The 20,000-nt window shown below is 51.0% G+C and overlaps 1 protein-coding gene across 1 annotated transcript in view; it reads left to right on the forward strand.

Moving 5' to 3' along the window:
* Positions 1 to 10,239: 10,239 nt before the first annotated feature.
* Positions 10,240 to 20,000, forward strand: part of LOC135532574 (coiled-coil domain-containing protein 171-like) — a gene marked incomplete at its 3' end in the record, with an annotated part of 56,438 nt that continues 46,677 nt past the window's right edge. The window contains 8 exon segments of the mRNA XM_064960054.1: positions 10,240 to 10,275; positions 10,481 to 10,624; positions 11,802 to 11,894; positions 14,106 to 14,204; positions 14,743 to 14,804; positions 16,056 to 16,194; positions 17,165 to 17,267; positions 18,845 to 18,951. Coding sequence (XP_064816126.1) covers positions 10,240 to 10,275; positions 10,481 to 10,624; positions 11,802 to 11,894; positions 14,106 to 14,204; positions 14,743 to 14,804; positions 16,056 to 16,194; positions 17,165 to 17,267; positions 18,845 to 18,951 — 783 coding nt within the window.

Here is a 20,000-nt window from a genome sequence, read left to right on the forward strand (position 1 = left end):
ACACACCCTGCTGTAGGTAACACACACACACCCTGCTGTAGGTAAACACACACCCTGCTGTAGGGAACACATACATACACACCCTGCTGTAGGTAACACACACACCCTGCTGTAGGGAACACACACCCTGCTGTAGGTAACACACACCCTGCTGTAGGGGACACACACACCCTGCTGTAGGTAACACACACACCCTGCTGTAGGTAACACACACACCCTGCTGTAGGTAACACACACACCCTGCTGTAGGTACACACACACCCTGCTGTAGGGAACACACACCCTGCTGTAGGTAACACACACACCCTGCTGCAGGGACACACACACACCCTGCTGCAGGGAACACACACACCCTGCTGTAGGTAACACACACACCCTGCTGTAGGTAACACACACACCCTGCTGTAGGGAACACACACACCCTGCTGTAGGGAACACACACCCTGCTGTAGGTAACACACACCCTGCTGTAGGTAAAACACACACACACCCTGCTGTAGGGAACACACACCCTGCTGTAGGTAACACACACACACCCTGCTGTAGGTAACACACACCCTGCTGTAGGTAACACACACACACCCTGCTGCAGGGAACACACCCTGCTGTAGGTAACACACCCCCTGCTGTAGGTAACACACACACACCCTGCTGTAGGTAACACACACCCTGCTGTAGGTAACACACACCCTGCTGTAGGTAACACACACACACCCTGCTGTAGGGAACACACACCCTGCTGTAGGTAACACACACACCCTGCTGTAGGTAACACACACCCTGCTGTAGGGAACACACCCTGCTGTAGGGAACACACACCCTGCTGTAGGGAACACACACCCTGCTGTAGGGAACACACACCCTGCTGTAGGGAACACACACCCTGCTGTAGGGAACACACACACACCCTGCTGTAGGTAACACACACACACCCTGCTGTAGGTAACACACCCCCTGCTGTAGGTAACACACACCCTGCTGTAGGGAACACACACTGCTGTAGGGAACACACACCCTGCTGTAGGTAACACACACCCTGCTGTAGGTAACACACACCCTGCAGTAGGTAACACACACACACCCTGCTATAGGGAACACACACCCTGCTGTAGGTAACACACACCCTGCTGTAGGGAACACACACCCTGCTATAGGTAACACACACCCTGCTGTAGGTAACACACCCTGCTGTAGGGAACACACACCCTGCTGTAGGGAACACACACCCTGCTATAGGTAACACACACCCTGCTGTAGGGAACACACCCTGCTGTAGGGAACACACCCTGCTGTAGGGAACACACCCTGCAGTAGGGTAACACACACCCTGCTGTAGGGAACACACACCCTGCTGTAGGGAACACACCCTGCTGTAGGGAACACACACCCTGCTGTAGGAACACACACCCTGCTGTAGGGAACACACACCCTGCTGTAGGGTACACACACCCTGCTGTAGGTACACACACCCTGCTGTAGGGAACACACACCCTGCTGTAGGGAACACACACCCTGCTGTAGGGAACACACCCTGCTGTAGGGTACACACCCTGCTATAGGGAACACACCCTGCTGTAGGGAACACACACCCTGCTATAGGTAACACACACCCTGCTATAGGTAACACACCCTGCTGTAGGGAACACACCCTGCTATAGGGAACACACACCCTGCTATAGGGAACACACACCCTGCTATAGGTAACACACCCTGCTGTAGGGAACACACACCCTGCTATAGGGAACACACACCCTGCTATAGGGAACACACACCCTGCTATAGGTAACACACCCTGCTGTAGGGAACACACCCTGCTATAGGTAACACACACCCTGCTGTAGGGAACACACACCCTGCTATAGGTAACACACCCTGCTATAGGTAACACACCCTGCTGTAGGTAACACACACACCCTGCTATAGGTAACACACCCTGCTATAGGTAACACACACCCTGCTGTAGGTAACACACTCCCTGCTATAGGTAACACACACCCTGCTGTAGGTAACACACCCTGCTGTAGGTAACACACACCCTGCTGTAGGTAACACACACACCCTGCTGTAGGGAAACACACCCTGCTATAGGTAACACACCCTGCTATAGGTAACACACACCCTGCTATAGGTAACACACCCTGCTGTAGGTAACACACACCCTGCTGCAGGTAACACACACACCCTGCTATAGGTAAACACACACCCTGCTATAGGTAACACACCCTGCTATAGGTAACACACACCCTGCTGCAGGTAACACACACACACACACCCTGCTATAGGTAACACACACCCTGCTATAGGTAACACACACCCTGCTATAGGTAACACACCCTGCTGTAGGTAACACACACACTGCTGTAGGTAACACACACCCTGCTATAGGTAACACACACCCTGCTGTAGGTAACACACACCCTGCTATAGGTAACACACACACACCCTGCTGTAGGTAACACACCCTGCTGTAGGTAACACACCCTGCTGTAGGTAACACACACCCTGCTATAGGTAACACACACCCTGCTGTAGGGAACACACACCCTGCTGTAGGGAACACACACCCTGCTGTAGGTAAAACACCCTGCTGTAGGTAACACACACCCTGCTATAGGTAACACATACACACCCTGCTATAGGTAACACACCCTGCTATAGGTAACACACCCTGCTGTAGGTAACACACACCCTGCTATAGGTAACACACCCTGCTGTAGGTAACACACACCCTGCTGTAGGGAACACACACACCCTGCTGTAGGGAACACACACCCTGCTGTAGGGAACACACACACCCTGCTGTAGGGAACACACACACCCTGCTGTAGGGAACACACACCCTGCTGTAGGTAACACACACCCTGCTGTAGGTAACACACACCCTGCTGTAGGGAACACACACCCTGCTATAGGTAACACACCCTGCTGTAGGGAAACACACACCCTGCTGTAGGGAACACACACCCTGCTGTAGGGAACACACACCCTGCTGTAGGGAACACACACCCTGCTGTAGGGAACACACACCCTGCTGTAGGGAACACACACACACACACACACCCTGCTGTAGGGAACACACACCCTGCTGTAGGGAACACACACCCTGCTGTAGGGAACACACACCCTGCTGTAGGGAACACACACCCTGCTGTAGGGAACACACACCCTGCTGTAGGGAACACAACACACACACCCTGCTGTAGGTACACACACCCTGCTGCAGGTAACACACACACACACACACCCTGCTGTAGGTAACACACACCCTGCTGTAGGGAACACACACACCCTGCTGTAGGGAACATACACACCCTGCTGTAGGGAACACACACCCTGCTGTAGGTAACATACACACCCTGCTGTAGGAACACACACACCCTGCTGTAGGGAACACACACACCCTGCTGTAGGGAACACACCCACCCTGCTGTAGGTAACACACCCTGCTGTAGGGAACACACACACCCTGCTGTAGGGAACATACACCCTGCTGTAGGTAACACACCCTGCTGTAGGGAACACACACCCTGCTATAGGTAACACACCCTGCTGTAGGGAACATACACCCTGCTATAGGTAACACACACCCTGCTATAGGTAACACACCCTGCTATAGGTAACACACCCTGCTGTAGGGACATACACACCCTGCTATAGGTAACACACCCTGCTGTAGGTAACACACCCTGCTGTAGGTAACACACACACCCTGCTGTAGAGAACACACACACTGCTGTAGGGAACATACACACCCTGCTGTAGGTAACACACCCTGCTGTAGGTAACACACACTGCTGTAGGTAACACACACCCTGCTATAGGTAACACACACCCTGCTGTAGGTAACACACACCCTGCTATAGGTAACACACACACACCCTGCTGTAGGTAACACACCCTGCTGTAGGTAACACACCCTGCTGTAGGTAACACACACCCTGCTGTAGGGAACACACACCCTGCTGTAGGGAACACACACCCTGCTGTAGGTAACACACCCTGCTGTAGGTAACACACACCCTGCTATAGGTAACACATACACACCCTGCTATAGGTAACACACCCTGCTATAGGTAACACACCCTGCTGTAGGTAACACACACCCTGCTATAGGTAACACACCCTGCTGTAGGTAACACACACACCCTGCTGTAGGGAACACACACACCCTGCTGTAGGGAACACACACCCTGCTGTAGGGAACACACACACCCTGCTGTAGGGAACACACACACCCTGCTGTAGGGAACACACACCCTGCTGTAGGGAACACACACCCTGCTGTAGGGAACACACACCCTGCTGTAGGTAACACACACCCTGCTGTAGGGAACACACACCCTGCTGTAGGGAACACACACACCCTGCTGTAGGGTACACACACTGCTGTAGGGAACACACACCCTGCTATAGGTAACACACACCCTGCTGTAGGTAACACACACCCTGCTATAGGGAACACACCCTGCTGTAGGGAACACACACACCCTGCTGTAGGGAACACACACCCTGCTGTAGGGAACACACCCTGCTGTAGGGAACACACACCCTGCTGTAGGGAACACACACCCTGCTGTAGGGAACACACACACACACACCCTGCTGTAGGGAACACACACCCTGCTGTAGGGAACACACACCCTGCTGTAGGGAACACACACACCCTGCTGTAGGGACACACACCGTGCTGTAGGAACACACACACACCCTGCTGTAGGTAACACACACCCTGCTGCAGGTAACACACACACACACACACACCCTGCTGTAGGTAACACACACCCTGCTGTAGGGAACACACACACCCTGCTGTAGGGAACATACACACCCTGCTGTAGGGAACACACACCCTGCTATAGGTAACATACACACCCTGCTGTAGGGAACACACACACCCTGCTGTAGGGAACACACCCTGCTGTAGGGAACACACACACCCTGCTGTAGGGAACACACACCCTGCTGTAGGGTAACACACCCTGCTGTAGGTAACACACACCCTGCTGTAGGTAACACACCCTGCTGTAGGGAACACACACACCCTGCTGTAGGGAACATACACCCTGCTGTAGGTAACACACCCTGCTGTAGGGAACACACACCCTGCTATAGGTAACACACCCTGCTGTAGGGAACATACACCCTGCTATAGGTAACACACCCTGCTATAGGTAACACACACCCTGCTATAGGTACACACCCTGCTATAGGTAACACACCCTGCTGTAGGTAACACACACACCCTGCTGTAGAGAACACACACACTGCTGTAGGGAACATACACACCCTGCTGTAGGGAACATACACACCCTGCTGTAGGGAACACACACCCTGCTGTAGGTAACACACCCTGCTGTAGGTAACACACACCCTGCTATAGGTAACACACACCCTGCTGTAGGGAACACACACCCTGCTATAGGTAACACACCCTGCTGTAGGGAACATACACCCTGCTATAGGTAACACACACCCTGCTATAGGTAACACACCCTGCTATAGGTAACACACACACACCCTGCTGTAGGTAACACACCCTGCTGTAGGTAACACACCCTGCTGTAGGTAACACACACCCTGCTATAGGTAAACACACCCTGCTGTAGGGAACACACACCCTGCTGTAGGTAACACACCCTGCTGTAGGTAACACACACCCTGCTATAGGTAACACATACACACCCTGCTATAGGTAACACACCCTGCTATAGGTAACACACCCTGCTGTAGGTAACACACACCCTGCTATAGGTAACACACCCTGCTGTAGGTAACACACACCCTGCTGTAGGGAACACACACACCCTGCTGTAGGGAACACACACCCTGCTGTAGGGAACACACACACCCTGCTGTAGGGATCACACACCCTGCTGTAGGGAACACACACCCTGCTGTAGGGAACACACACCCTGCTGTAGGGAACACACACACCCTGCTGTAGGGTACACACACTGCTGTAGGGAACACACACCCTGCTATAGGTAACACACACCCTGCTGTAGGTAACACACACCCTGCTATAGGGAACACACCCTGCTGTAGGGAACACACACACCCTGCTGTAGGGAACACACACCCTGCTGTAGGGAACACACACCCTGCTGTAGGGAACACACACCCTGCTGTAGGGAACACACACCCTGCTGTAGGGAACACACACCCTGCTGTAGGAACACACACACACACACCCTGCTGTAGGGAACACACACCCTGCTGTAGGGAACACACACCCTGCTGTAGGGAACACACACACCCTGCTGTAGGGACACACACCGTGCTGTAGGGAACACACACACACACCCTGCTGTAGGTAACACACACCCTGCTGCAGGTAACACACACACACACACACCCTGCTGTAGGTAACACACACCCTGCTGTAGGGAACACACACACCCTGCTGTAGGGAACATACACACCCTGCTGTAGGGAACACACACCCTGCTATAGGTAACATACACACCCTGCTGTAGGGAACACACACACCCTGCTGTAGGGAACACACACACCCTGCTGTAGGGAACACACACACCCTGCTGTAGGTAACACACACCCTGCTGTAGGTAACACACCCTGCTGTAGGGAACACACACACCCTGCTGTAGGGAACATACACCCTGCTGTAGGTAACACACCCTGCTGTAGGGAACACACACCCTGCTATAGGTAACACACCCTGCTGTAGGGAACATACACCCTGCTATAGGTAACACACACCCTGCTATAGGTAACACACACCCTGCTATAGGTAACACACCCTGCTATAGGTAACACACCCTGCTGTAGGGAACATACACACCCTGCTATAGGTAACACACCCTGCTGTAGGTAACACACACACCCTGCTGTAGAGAACACACACACTGCTGTAGGGAACATACACACCCTGCTGTAGGGAACATACACACCCTGCTGTAGGGAACACACACCCTGCTGTAGGTAACACACACCCTGCTGTAGGGAACACACACCCTGCTGTAGGTAACACACACACACTGCTGTAGGGAACACACACACTGCTGTAGGGAACACACACACACTGCTGTAGGGAACACACACACACTGCTGTAGGGAACACACACACACTGCTGTAGGGAACACACACACCCTGCTGTAGGGAAAACACACCCTGCTGTAGGGAACACACCCTGCTATAGGTAACACACCCTGCTGTAGGGAACACACACCCTGCTGTAGGGAACATACACACCCTGCTATAGGTAACACACCCTGCTGTAGGTAACACACCCTGCTGTAGGTAACACACACACCCTGCTGTAGAGAACGCACACACTGCTGTAGGGAACATACACACCCTGCTGTAGGGAACATACACACCCTGCTGTAGGGAACACACACCCTGCTGTAGGTAACACACACCCTGCTGTAGGGAAACACACCCTGCTGTAGGTAACACACACACACTGCTGTAGGGAACACACACACCCTGCTGTAGGGAACACACACCCTGCTGTAGGTAACACACCCTGCTGTAGGGAACACACACCCTGCTGTAGGTAACACACCCTGCTGTAGGGAACACACACCCTGCTGTAGGGGACACACACACACACCCTGCTGTAGGTAACACACCCTGCTGTAGGGAACACACCCTGCTGTAGGGAACACACACCCTGCTGTAGGGAACACACACCCTGCTGTAGGGAACACACACCCTGCTGCAGGTAACACACACCCTGCTGTAGGGAACACACACACCCTGCTGTAGGGAACATACACACCCTGCTGTAGGGAACACATACCCTGCTATAGGGAACACACCCTGCTGTAGGTACACACACACCCTGCTGTAGGGAACATACACACCCTGCTGTAGGGAACACATACCCTGCTATAGGGAACACACCCTGCTGTAGGTAACACACACACCCTGCTGTAGGGAACACACACCCTGCTGTAGGTAACACACACCCTGCTGTAGGTAACACACCCTGCTGTAGGGAACACACACACCCTGCTGTAGGGAACACACACACCCTGCTGTAGGGAACACACACACCCTGCTGTAGGGAACACACACACCCTGCTGTAGGGAACACACACACCCTGCTGTAGGGAACACACACACCCTGCTGTAGGGAACACACACACCCTGCTGTAGGGAACATACACACCCTGCTGTAGGGAACACATACCCTGCTTTAGGGAACACACCCTGCTGTAGGTAACACACACACCCTGCTGTAGGGAAACACACCCTGCTGTAGGTAACACACACCCTGCTGTAGGTAACACACCCTGCTGTAGGGAACACACACACCCTGCTGTAGGGAACACACACACCCTGCTGTAGGGAACACACACACCCTGCTGTAGGGAAACACACACCCTGCTGTAGGGAACACACCCTGCTGTAGGGAACACACACCCTGCTGTAGGGAACACACACCCTGCTGTAGGGAACACACACCCTGCTGTAGGGAACACACACCCTGCTGTAGGGAACACACCCTGCTGTAGGGAACACACCCTGCTGTAGGTAACACACCCTGCTGTAGGGAACACACACACCCTGCTGTAGGGAACACACACACCCTGCTGTAGGGAACATACACACCCTGCTGTAGGGAACACATACCCTGCTATAGGGAACACACCCTGCTGTAGGTAACACACACACCCTGCTGTAGGGAACACACACCCTGCTGTAGGTAACACACACCCTGCTGTAGGTAACACACCCTGCTGTAGGGAACACACACACCCTGCTGTAGGGAACACACACACCCTGCTGTAGGGAAACACACACCCTGCTGTAGGGAACACACACACCCTGCTGTAGGGAACACACCCTGCTGTAGGGAACACACACCCTGCTGTAGGGAACACACACCCTGCTGTAGGGAACACACACCCTGCTGTAGGGAACACACACCCTGCTGTAGGGAACACACACCCTGCTGTAGGGAACACACCCTGCTGTAGGGAACACACCCTGCTGTAGGTAACACACCCTGCTGTAGGGAACACACACACCCTGCTGTAGGGAAAACACACCATGCTGTAGGGAACACACACCCTGCTGTAGGTAACACACCCTGCTGTAGGGAACACACACCCTGCTGTAGGTAACACACCCTGCTGTAGGGTACACACACCCTGCTGTAGGGTACACACACCCTGCTGTAGGGTACACACCCTGCTGTAGGGTACACACACCCTGCTGTAGGGAACACACCCACCCTGCTGTAGGGAACACAAACACCCTGCTGTAGGGGACACACACACCCTGCTGTAGGGAACACACACCCTGCTGTAGGGAACACACACACCCTGCTGTAGGGAACACACCCTGCTGTAGGGAACACACACCCTGCTGTAGGGAACACACCCTGCTGTAGGGAACACACACCCTGCTGTAGGGAACACACCCTGCTGTAGGTAACACACACCCTGCTGTAGGGAACACACACCCTGCTGTGGGTAACACACCCTGCTGTAGGGAACACACACACCCTGCTGTAGGGAACACACACCCTGCTGTAGGTAACACACACCCTGCTGTGGGTAACACACACACCCTGCTGTGGGTAACACACACACCCTGCTGTAGGGTACACACACCCTGCTGTAGGGTACACACACCCTGCTGTAGGGAACACACACCCTGCTGTAGGGAACACACACCCTGCTGTGGGTAACACACCCTGCTGTAGGGAACACACACCCTGCTGTAGGGAACACACACCCTGCTGTAGGTAACACACACCCTGCTGTGGGTAACACACACACCCTGCTGTGGGTAACACACACACCCTGCTGTAGGGAACACACACCCTGCTGTAGGGAACACACACCCTGCTGTAGGGAACACACACACACTGCTATAGGTAACACACACCCTGCTGTGGGTAACACACACACCCTGCTATAGGTAACACACCCTGCTGTAGGTAACACACACCACGTCACATACATTCCGGTCAGTGACGACTCCTGGTAGTTCAGTGTTAAGATGCAGCTGGACTGCCCTCTAGTGGGCATTCAGTAAAATACATTCATTTAAGATGCAGCTGGACTGCCCTCTAGTGGGCATTCAGTAAAATACATTCATTTAAGATGCAGCTGGACTGCCCTCTAGTGGGCATTCAGTAAAATACATTCATTTAAGATGCAGCTGGACTGCCCTCTAGTGGGCATTCAGTAAAATACATTCATTTAAGATGCAGCTGGACTGCCCTCTAGTGGGCATTCAGTAAAATACATTCATTTAAGATGCAGCTGGACTGCCCTCTAGTGGGCATTCAGAAGGCAAACAGGACACAGTAAAATACATTCATTTGGTGGGCTTCGATCAAAACAATCACAATGAGAATTTGTTGTTGTTGTTGAATATTAACCCTTTGTTAACCCCCTCTGTCCCGTTCTCACACTTCTCCCACTTCTTCCTCCCCTCACCCCCTCTGTCCCGTTCTCCCACTTCTTCCTCCCTCTCCTCTCCCTCCCTCACCCCCAGGATCAGGAGGAGACTCTGCAGGAGCTGAAGAAGAGGATGGGGGAGGTGCAGAGAGAGGGAGAGAGACGGGAGGCACTACGACGTCAGACCAGCGAACTGGGCTACATCACAGAGAGAGAGGAGAGAATGAAGAAAGAACTAGAGGTGAGGGAGGGAGAAACCGACAGAACCGTCCTAGAGAGTCAACACTCTAGAAACCAACATAGAACCATCCTACAGAGAGTCAACACTCTAGAAACCAACATAGAACCATCCTAGAGAGTCAATACTATAGAAACCAACATAGAACCATCCTACAGAGAGTCAACACTCTAGAAACCAACATAGAACCATCCTAGAGAGTCAATACTATAGAAACCAACATAGAACCATCCTAGAGAGTCAATACTATAGAAACCAACATAGAACCATCCTACAGAGAGTCAACACTCTAGAAACCAACATAGAACCATCCTAGAGAGTCAACACTCTAGAAACCAACATAGAACCACCTTACAGAGAGTGAACACTCTAGAAACCAACATAGAACCATCCTACAGAGAGTCAACACTCTAGAAACCAACATAGAACCACCCTACAGAGGCAACGCCCTAGAAACCAACATAGAACCATCCTACAGAGAGTCAACACTCTAGAAACCAACATAGAACCATCATAGAGTCAATACTCTAGAAACCAACATAGAACCACCCGAGAGGAAGTCAACACTCTAGAAACCAACATAGAACCACCCTAGAGAGTCAATACAATAGAAACCAACATAGAACCACCCTAGAGAGTCAATACTATAGAAACCAACATAGAACCATCCTACAGAGAGTCAACAATCTAGAAACCAACATAGAACCATCCTACAGAGACTCAACAATCTAGAAACCAACATAGAACCATCCTAGAGAGAGTCAACACTCTAGAAACCAACATAGAACCATCCTATAGAGAGTCAACACTCTAGAAACCAACATTACACATTTACACATTTAAGTCATTTAGCAGACGCTCTTATCCAGAGCGACTTACAAATTGGTGAATTCACCTTCTGACATCAGTGGAACAGCCACTTTACAATAGTGCATCTAAATCATTTAAGGGGGGGGTGAGAAGGATTACTTTATCCTATCCTAGGTATTCCTTGAGAGAGAGTCAACACTCTAGAAACCAACATATAACCACCCTACAGAGAGTCAACACTCTAGAAACCAACATAGAACCATCCTAGAGAGTCAACACTCTAGAGACCAACATAGAACCATCCTAGAGAGTCAAGACTCTAGAAACCAACCTAGAGATTTCAAATAGAGTGTGTTTGTGTGTTCCTCAGACCGCCCTACAGAGAGTCAAGACTCTAGAAACCAACATAGAGTCTGAGAGAGCTGCTCACCTGGAGTCTAAATTCAACTCTGAGATCATACAGGTAAAACACACACCTCTTTAATGTGTATTCTGTGTAACGTGTCGTGGGCACTAGACCCAGATTTTGGGTGACTAAAACAGTAGGGACTGAAGCAGCTGCTGGTTTCAGATCATTACCACCTTCCACTGCCGTTGTGCTCTTTATCAAAGAGCTTAACACCAACCAGAGTCCAGCCGCACCGGAGCTGAACCCTGTAGCTGACCCTGTAGCTGACTCTGTAGCTGACCCTGTAGCTGACCCTGTAGCTGACCCTGTAGCTGACCCTGTAGCTGACCCTGGGCCTCTGACTCTGTAGCTGACCCTGTAGTTGACCCTGTAGCTGACCCTGTAGCTGACTCTGTAGCTGACCCATAGCTGACTCTGTAGCTGACCCATAGCTGACTCTGTAGCTGACCCATAGCTGACCCTGTAGCTGACTCTGTAGCTGACCCTGGGCCTCTGACCCTGTAGCTGACTCTGTAGCTGACTCTGTAGCTGACTCTGTAGCTGACCCTGTAGCTGACCCTGTAGCTGACCCTGGGCCTCTGACCCTGTAGCTGACTCTGTAGCTGACCCTGGGCCTCTGACCCTGTAGCTGACCCTGTAGCTGACCCTGGGCCTCTGACCCTGTAGCTGACTCTGTAGCTGACCCATAGCTGACTCTGTAGCTGACCCATAGCTGACCCTGTAGCTGACTCTAGCTGACCCTGTAGCTGACCCTGGGCCTCTGACTCTGTAGCTGACCCTGGGCCTCTGACCCTGTAGCTGACCCTGGGCCGCTGACCCTGTAGCTGACCCTGTAGCTGACCCATAGCTGATCCTGTAGCTGACCCTGGGCCTCTGACCCTGAAGCTGACCCTGTAGCTGACCCTGAAGCTGACCCATAGCTGACCCTGAAGCTGACCCTGTAGCTGACCCTGGGCCTCTGACCCTGTAGCTGACCCTGAAGCTGACCCTGTAGCTGACCCTGGGCCTCTGACCCTGTAGCTGACTCTGTAGCTGACCCTGAAGCTGACCCTGAAGCTGACCCTGTAGCTGACCCTGTAGCTGACCCTGGGCCTCTGACCCTGTAGCTGACTCTGTAGCTGACCCTGAAGCTGACCCTGAAGCTGACCCTGTAGCTGACACTGGGCCTCTGACCCTGTAGCTGACTCTGTAGCTGACCCATAGCTGACCCTGAAGCTGACCCTGAAGCTGACCCTGTAGCTGACCCTGTAGCTGAACCCCGTAGCTGAACCCCGCAGCTAACCCTGTAGCTCACCCTGTAGCTGACCCTGTAGCTGAACCCTGTAGCTGAACCCCGCAGCTCACCCTGTAGCTGACCCTGTAGCTGACCCTGTAGCTGACCCTGTAGCTGAACCCCGTAGCTGAACCCCGCAGCTCACCCTGAAGCTGAACCCTGTAGCTGACCCTTTAGCTGACCCTGTAGCTGACCCTGTAGCTGAACCCTGTAGCTGAACCCCCGCAGCTCACCCTGTAGCTCACCCTGTAGCTGAACTCCGCAGCTCACCCTGTAGCTGACCCTGTAGCTGACCCTGTAGCTGACCCTGTAGCTGAACCCGTAGCTGAACCCCGCAGCTCACCCTGTAGCTGAACCCCGCAGCTCACCCTGTAGCTGACCCTGTAGCTGACCCTGTAGCTGACCCTGTAGCTGACCCCCTAGCTGACCCCTAGCTAAACCCTGGGCCTCTATCCCTGGGCCTCTCAGTGTGTTTGACTGGGCTTGGGAAGAATGCAGAAGACTGTTTCTGTTCTAAACAAATGTACAATAAACTATCTATTATCCCTCCCTCTCTCTCTCTCTCTCTCTGTCTCTCTGCTCTCCTTTTTCTCTTCTCACTCCCTGCCTCCCTCTCTCTCTCCCCCATCTCTCCTCTGTCTCTCTGTCTGCTCTCTCTCTCTCTGCTCTCCCTCTCTCTCTGCTCTCTCTCTCTGCTCTCTCTCTCTCCCCCATCTCTCCTCTCTCTCTCTCTCTCTCTCTCTCTCTCTCTCTGTCTCTGTCTCTCTGCTCTGCTCTCCTTTTCTCTCTTCTCACTCCCTGCCTCCTCTCTCTGCTCTCCCTCTCTCTCTCCCCCATCTCTCCTCTCTCTCTCTCTCTGCTCTCTCTCTCTCTGCTCTCTCTCTCTGCTCTCCCTCTCTCTCTCCCCCATCTCTCCTCTCTCTCTCTCTGCTCTCCCTCTCTCTCTCTCTCTCTCTCTCTCTCCCCCTCTCTCCGCCCTCTCTTTCCCCCAGCTGCGTATCCGTGACCTGGAGGCAGCTCTACAGGTGGAGAAGTGTAGCCAGGCTGAAGCCGTGTCCAGTCTGGACATGGTCAAACAACAGTTCAGAGAGGTGGGTAAACCCAGGCTAAGGAGATGGACCTTACCGTTGTCCTCTTGAGCAAGGCCCTTAACCCCACAACGTGCTCTCCGTCATTGTTCACTGTCAAGTGTCACACCCTGACCTGAGTATTCTTTGTTTTCTTTATTGTTTTGGTTAGGTCAGGGTGTGACATGGGTGATGTATGTGTTGTTGTACTGTCTAGGGGTTTTGTAGGTTTATGGGGTTGTTTACCATCTAGGTGTTTATGTATGTCTGTGGTTGCCTAGATTGGTTCTCAATCAGAGGCAGCTGTTTATCGTTGTCTCTGATTGGGAACCATATTTAGGCAGCCATCTTCTTTGGGTATTTTTATTGTCTTTGTCTAGTTGTCTGTGTCTGCACTAGTATTATTATAGCTTCACATTCGGTTTGTTGTTTTTGTATCGTTTGTTAAGTGTTCTTCGTCTTTATTAAAAATATGTATTCATTTTACGCTGCGCCTTGGTCGCCTCCATACGACGAACGTGACATATAGACAATAAGGTTGTATTGTTGTATTATACTGTAGGTGGAGCGAGCCTACAGCATAGAGAGAGACAGGGCACGGGACTCTACTGGCAGACTGGCACAGTAAGTGTCCATCCAAAATGGCACCCGATTATTTTTCTAGTGCAGTCTGGGTATACAGTCAGAAGTTTGGACACACCTACTCATTCATGGGTTTATCTTTATTTTTACTATTTTTCCACATTGCAAAATAATAATGAAGACAAATCAAAACTATTAATTATTTTAATGTAACCTTTATTTAACTAGGCAAGTCAGTTAAGAATAAATTATTATTTACAATGACGGCCTACACCGGCCAAACCCTCCCCAAACCCGGACGACGCTGGGCCAATTGTGCGCCGCCCTATGGGACTCCCAATCATGGCCGGTTGTGATACAGCCTGGAATCAAACCAGGGTGTCTGTAGTGATGCTTCAAGCACTGAGATGCCTTAGACAGATGCGCCATTCGGGAGCCTTAAATAACACATGTGGAATCATAAATGTCCACCCTTTGCCTTGATGACAGCTTTGCACACTCTTGACATTCTCTCAACCAGCTTCATGAGGTAGTCACCCGGAATGCATTTCAATTAACAGGTGTGCCTTGTTAAAAGTTAATTTGTGGAATTTCTTTTCTTCTTAATGTGTTTGAGCCAATCAGTTGTGTTGTGACAAGGTAGGGTTGGTATACATAAGACAGCCCTATTTGGTAAAAGACCAAGTCCATATTATGGCAAGAACAGCTCAAATAAGTGAAGAGAAACGACAGTCCATCATTACTTCAAGACATAAAAGGTCAATCTGGAAAATTTCAAGAACGTTGAAAGTTTCTTCAAGTGCAGTCGGAAAACCAATCATTGGACTAGTAACCGAAAGGTACAAAATCTGTCGTTCTGCCCCTGAACAGGCAGTTAACCCACTGTTCCTAGGACGTCATTGAAAATAAGAATTTGTTCTTAACTGACTTGCCTAGTAAAATAAAGGTTAAAAAAATAAATAAATGTGGGAACTCCTTCAAGACTGTTGGAAAAGCATTCCAGGTGAAGCTGGTTGAGAGAATGCCAAGAGTGTGCGAATCTGTCATCAAGGCGAAGGGTGGCTACTTTGAAGAATCTAAAATATATTTTGATTTGTTTAACACTTTTTGGTTACTACATGATTCCATATGTGTTATTTCATAGTTTTGATGTCTTCACTATTATTCTATGATGCAGAAAATAGTAAAAAAAAAAAAAACCATTGAATGAGTTGACGTGTCCAAACCTTTGATTGGTACTGTTTATTGTAGTGATACCTGTGGATGAGGTTAACATTGTGTTGTGGTGTGAAGGCTGGAGAAGGACTACCTGAGCTCTAAGGCAGAGTTGAGTGCAGCGGTGGAGAAGGAGAGAAGAACTGCATCACAAGTCCGAGACCAACTACAGGAACTACACACGCTACACACGCACAGCCTGACACAGCTGGACATGGTAGGAGGATTCACACACTACACACACACACACACACACACACACACACACACACACACACACACACACACACACACACACACACACACACACACACACACACACACACACACACACACACACACACACACACACACACACACACACACACACACACACACACACACACACACACACACACACACACACACACACACACACACACACACACACACACACACACACACGGGGAGGGGAATGACAACTCAAAGAACCACAAGTGTGTCTGAAGGATTGTAAGTGGCAGGTGTTTTTTTTCTCTGTCTCTCTGCTCTCTGTCTGTCTGTCTGTCTGCCTCTCTCTCTCTCTCTTTCTCTGCTCTCTCTCTCTCTCTCTTTCTCTGCTCTCTCTCCCTCTCTCTTCTCTGCTCTCTCTGTCTCTGCTCTCTTTCTCTGTCTCTCTGCTGTCTCTCTGCTCTCTCTCTCTCTCTCTCTCTCTCTGCTCTGTCTCTGCTCTGTCTCTCTGCTCTCGCTCTCTCTCTTTCTGTCTCTCTGCTCTCTCTCTCTCTCTCTGCTCTCTCTCTGTCTCTGTTCTCTCTTTCTCTGCTCTCTCTCTCTCTCTCTCTCTCTCTCTCTCCGTCTATGCTCTCTATCTCTCTGCTTTCTATCTCTCTCTCTTTCTCTATCTCTCTGCTCTCCCTCTCTCTCTCTCTCCCTCTCTCTCTCTCTCTCTCTCTCTCTGCTCTCTCTCTCTCTGCTCTCTCTCTCTCTCTCTCTCTCTCTCTCTCTCTTTCTCTGCTCTCTCTCTCTCTCTTTCTCTGCTCTCTCTCTCTCTGCTCTCTCTGTTTCTGCCCTCCCTCTCTATTTCTCTGCTCTCTCTCTCTCTCTGTCTCTTTCTCTGCTCTCTCTCTCTTTCTCTGCCTCTCCTCTCTCTCTCTCTCTCTCTCTCTCTCTCTCTTTCTGTCTCTGTCTCTGTGTCTCTCTGTGTTTAGGCTCGTAAGCGTCAGGTGTTGCTGGAGGAGGAATTTGAGAGCTATCTTAGAGAGTTACAACAGCTACTGCAACTACACACCGTTGTAGGACAACTCACCACAGGTTAGTGTCAGTATGTGTGTTGTAGAAAAGCTAAAACATGGTGCAGAACGGACCATCACCCTCACAGAACGGACCATCACCCTCACTGTACTGACCATAAGCTTCACAGAACGGACCATCACCCTCACTGTACTGACCATAACCCTCACAGAATGGACCATCACCCTCACTGTACTGACCATAACCCTCACAGAATGGACCATCACCCTCACTGTACTGACCATAACCTTCACAGAACGGACCGTCACCCTCACTGTACTGACCATAACCTTCACAGAACTGACCATCACCCTCACTGTACTGACCATAACCTTCACAGAACGGACCATCACCCTCACTGTACTGACCATAACCTTCACAGAACGGACCATCACCCTCACTGTACTGACCATAACCATAACCCTCACTGTACTGACCATGACCCTCACTGAACTGACCATGACCCTCACAGAACTGACCATAACCCTCACTGTACTGACCACAACCATCACTAAACTGACCATAACCCTCACAGAACTGACCACAACCCTCACTGTACTGACCATAACCATAACCCTCACAGAACTTACCATAGCACTCACTGTACTGACCATAACCCTCACTGAACTGACCATAACCCTCACTGTACTGACCATAACCCTCACTGAACTGACCATAACCCTCACTGTACTGACCACAATCCTCACTGTACTGACCACAACCCTCACTGTACTGACCATAACCCTCACTGTACTGACCATAACCCTCACTGTACTGACCATAACCCTCACTGTACTGACCATAACCCTCACTGTACTGACCACAACCCTCACTGTACTGACCATAACCCTCACTGTACTGACCACAACCCTCACTGTACTGACCATAACCCTCACTGTACTGACCATGACCCTCACTGTACTGACCATAACCCTCACTGTACTGACCATAACCCTCACTGTACTGACCATAACCATAACCCTCACTGTACTGACCATAGCCCTCACTGTACTGACCATAACCCTCACTGTACTGACCATAGCCCTCACAGAACTTACCATAACCCTCACTGTACTGACCATAACCCTCACTGTACTGACCATAACCATAACCCTCACTGTACTGACCACAACCCTCACTGTACTGACCATAACCCTCACTGTACTGACCATAACCCTCACTGTACTGACCACAACCCTCACTGTACTGACCACAACCCTCACTGTACTGACCATAACCCTCACTGTACTGACCACAACCCTCACTGTACTGACCACAACCCTCACTGTACTGACCATAACCCTCACTGTACTGACCATAACCATCACTGTACTGACCACAACCCTCACTGTACTGACCATAACCCTCACTGTACTGACCATAACCCTCACTGTACTGACCATAACCCTCACTGTACTGACCATAACCCTCACTGTACTGACCATAACCCTCACTGTACTGACCATAACCCTCACTTGCCTCATATCCTCACATTGTTGAAGAAACGTTCCTGATGAAATCACACTGAGATTCTAATTCGGTTTCTGATATTTAGCTCTTTGCGGTATAAAACGATGTCCTTTCTCTCCTATGTGAAGAAGAGCCAGTTGGAGAGGGAAGAAAGCACAGCCCCTCTACTGTCATGAACATGCTGGGGACAGCCCTGACTACATACCAGACCACCCTGGACCAGACTACTACAGAGGTAACCCTCCTAACCCTGACTACATACCAGACCAGACTACTACAGAGGTAACCCTCCTAACCCTGACTACATACCAGACCACCCTGGACCAGACTACTACAGAGGTAACCCTCCTAACCCTGACTACATACCAGACCAGACTACTACAGAGGTAACCCTCCTAACCCTGACTACATACCAGACCAGACTACTACAGAGGTCACCCTCCTAACCCTGACTACATACCAGACCAGACTACTACAGAGGTAACCCTCCTAACCCTGACTACATACCAGACCAGACTACTACAGAGGTAACCCTCCTAACCCTGACTACATACCAGACCAGACTACTACAGAGGTAACCCTCCTAACCCTGACTACATACCAGACCAGACTACTACAGAGGTAACCCTCCTAACCCTGACTACAGACCAGACCACCCTGGACCAGACTACTACAGAGGTAACCCTCCTAACCCTGACTACATACCAGACCAGACTACTACAGAGGTAACCCTCCTAACCCTGACTACATACCAGACCAGACTACTACAGAGGTAACCCTCCTAACCCTGACTACAGACCAGACCACCCTGGACCAGACTACTACAGAGGTCACCCTCCTAACCCTGACTACATACCAGACCAGACGACTACAGAGGTCACCCTCCTAACCCTGACTACATACCAGACCAGACTACTACAGAGGTAACCCTCCTAACCCTGACTACATACCAGACCAGACTACTACAGAGGTAACCCTCCTAACCCTGACTACAGACCAGACCACCCTGGACCAGACTACTACAGAGGTAACCCTCCTAACCCTGACTACATACCAGACCAGACTACTACAGAGGTAACCCTCCTAACCCTGACTACATACCAGACCAGACTACTACAGAGGTAACCCTCCTAACCCTGACTACATACCAGACCACCCTGGACCAGACTACTACAGAGGTAACCCTCCTAACCCTGACTACATACCAGACCAGACTACTACAGAGGTAACCCTCCTAACCCTGACTACATACCAGACCAGACTACTACAGAGGTCACCCTCCTA

The sequence above is a fragment of the Oncorhynchus masou genome, unplaced genomic scaffold (genome assembly GCF_036934945.1).
Source record: "Oncorhynchus masou masou isolate Uvic2021 unplaced genomic scaffold, UVic_Omas_1.1 unplaced_scaffold_1914, whole genome shotgun sequence".
NCBI classification, from domain to species: domain Eukaryota; kingdom Metazoa; phylum Chordata; class Actinopteri; order Salmoniformes; family Salmonidae; genus Oncorhynchus; species Oncorhynchus masou.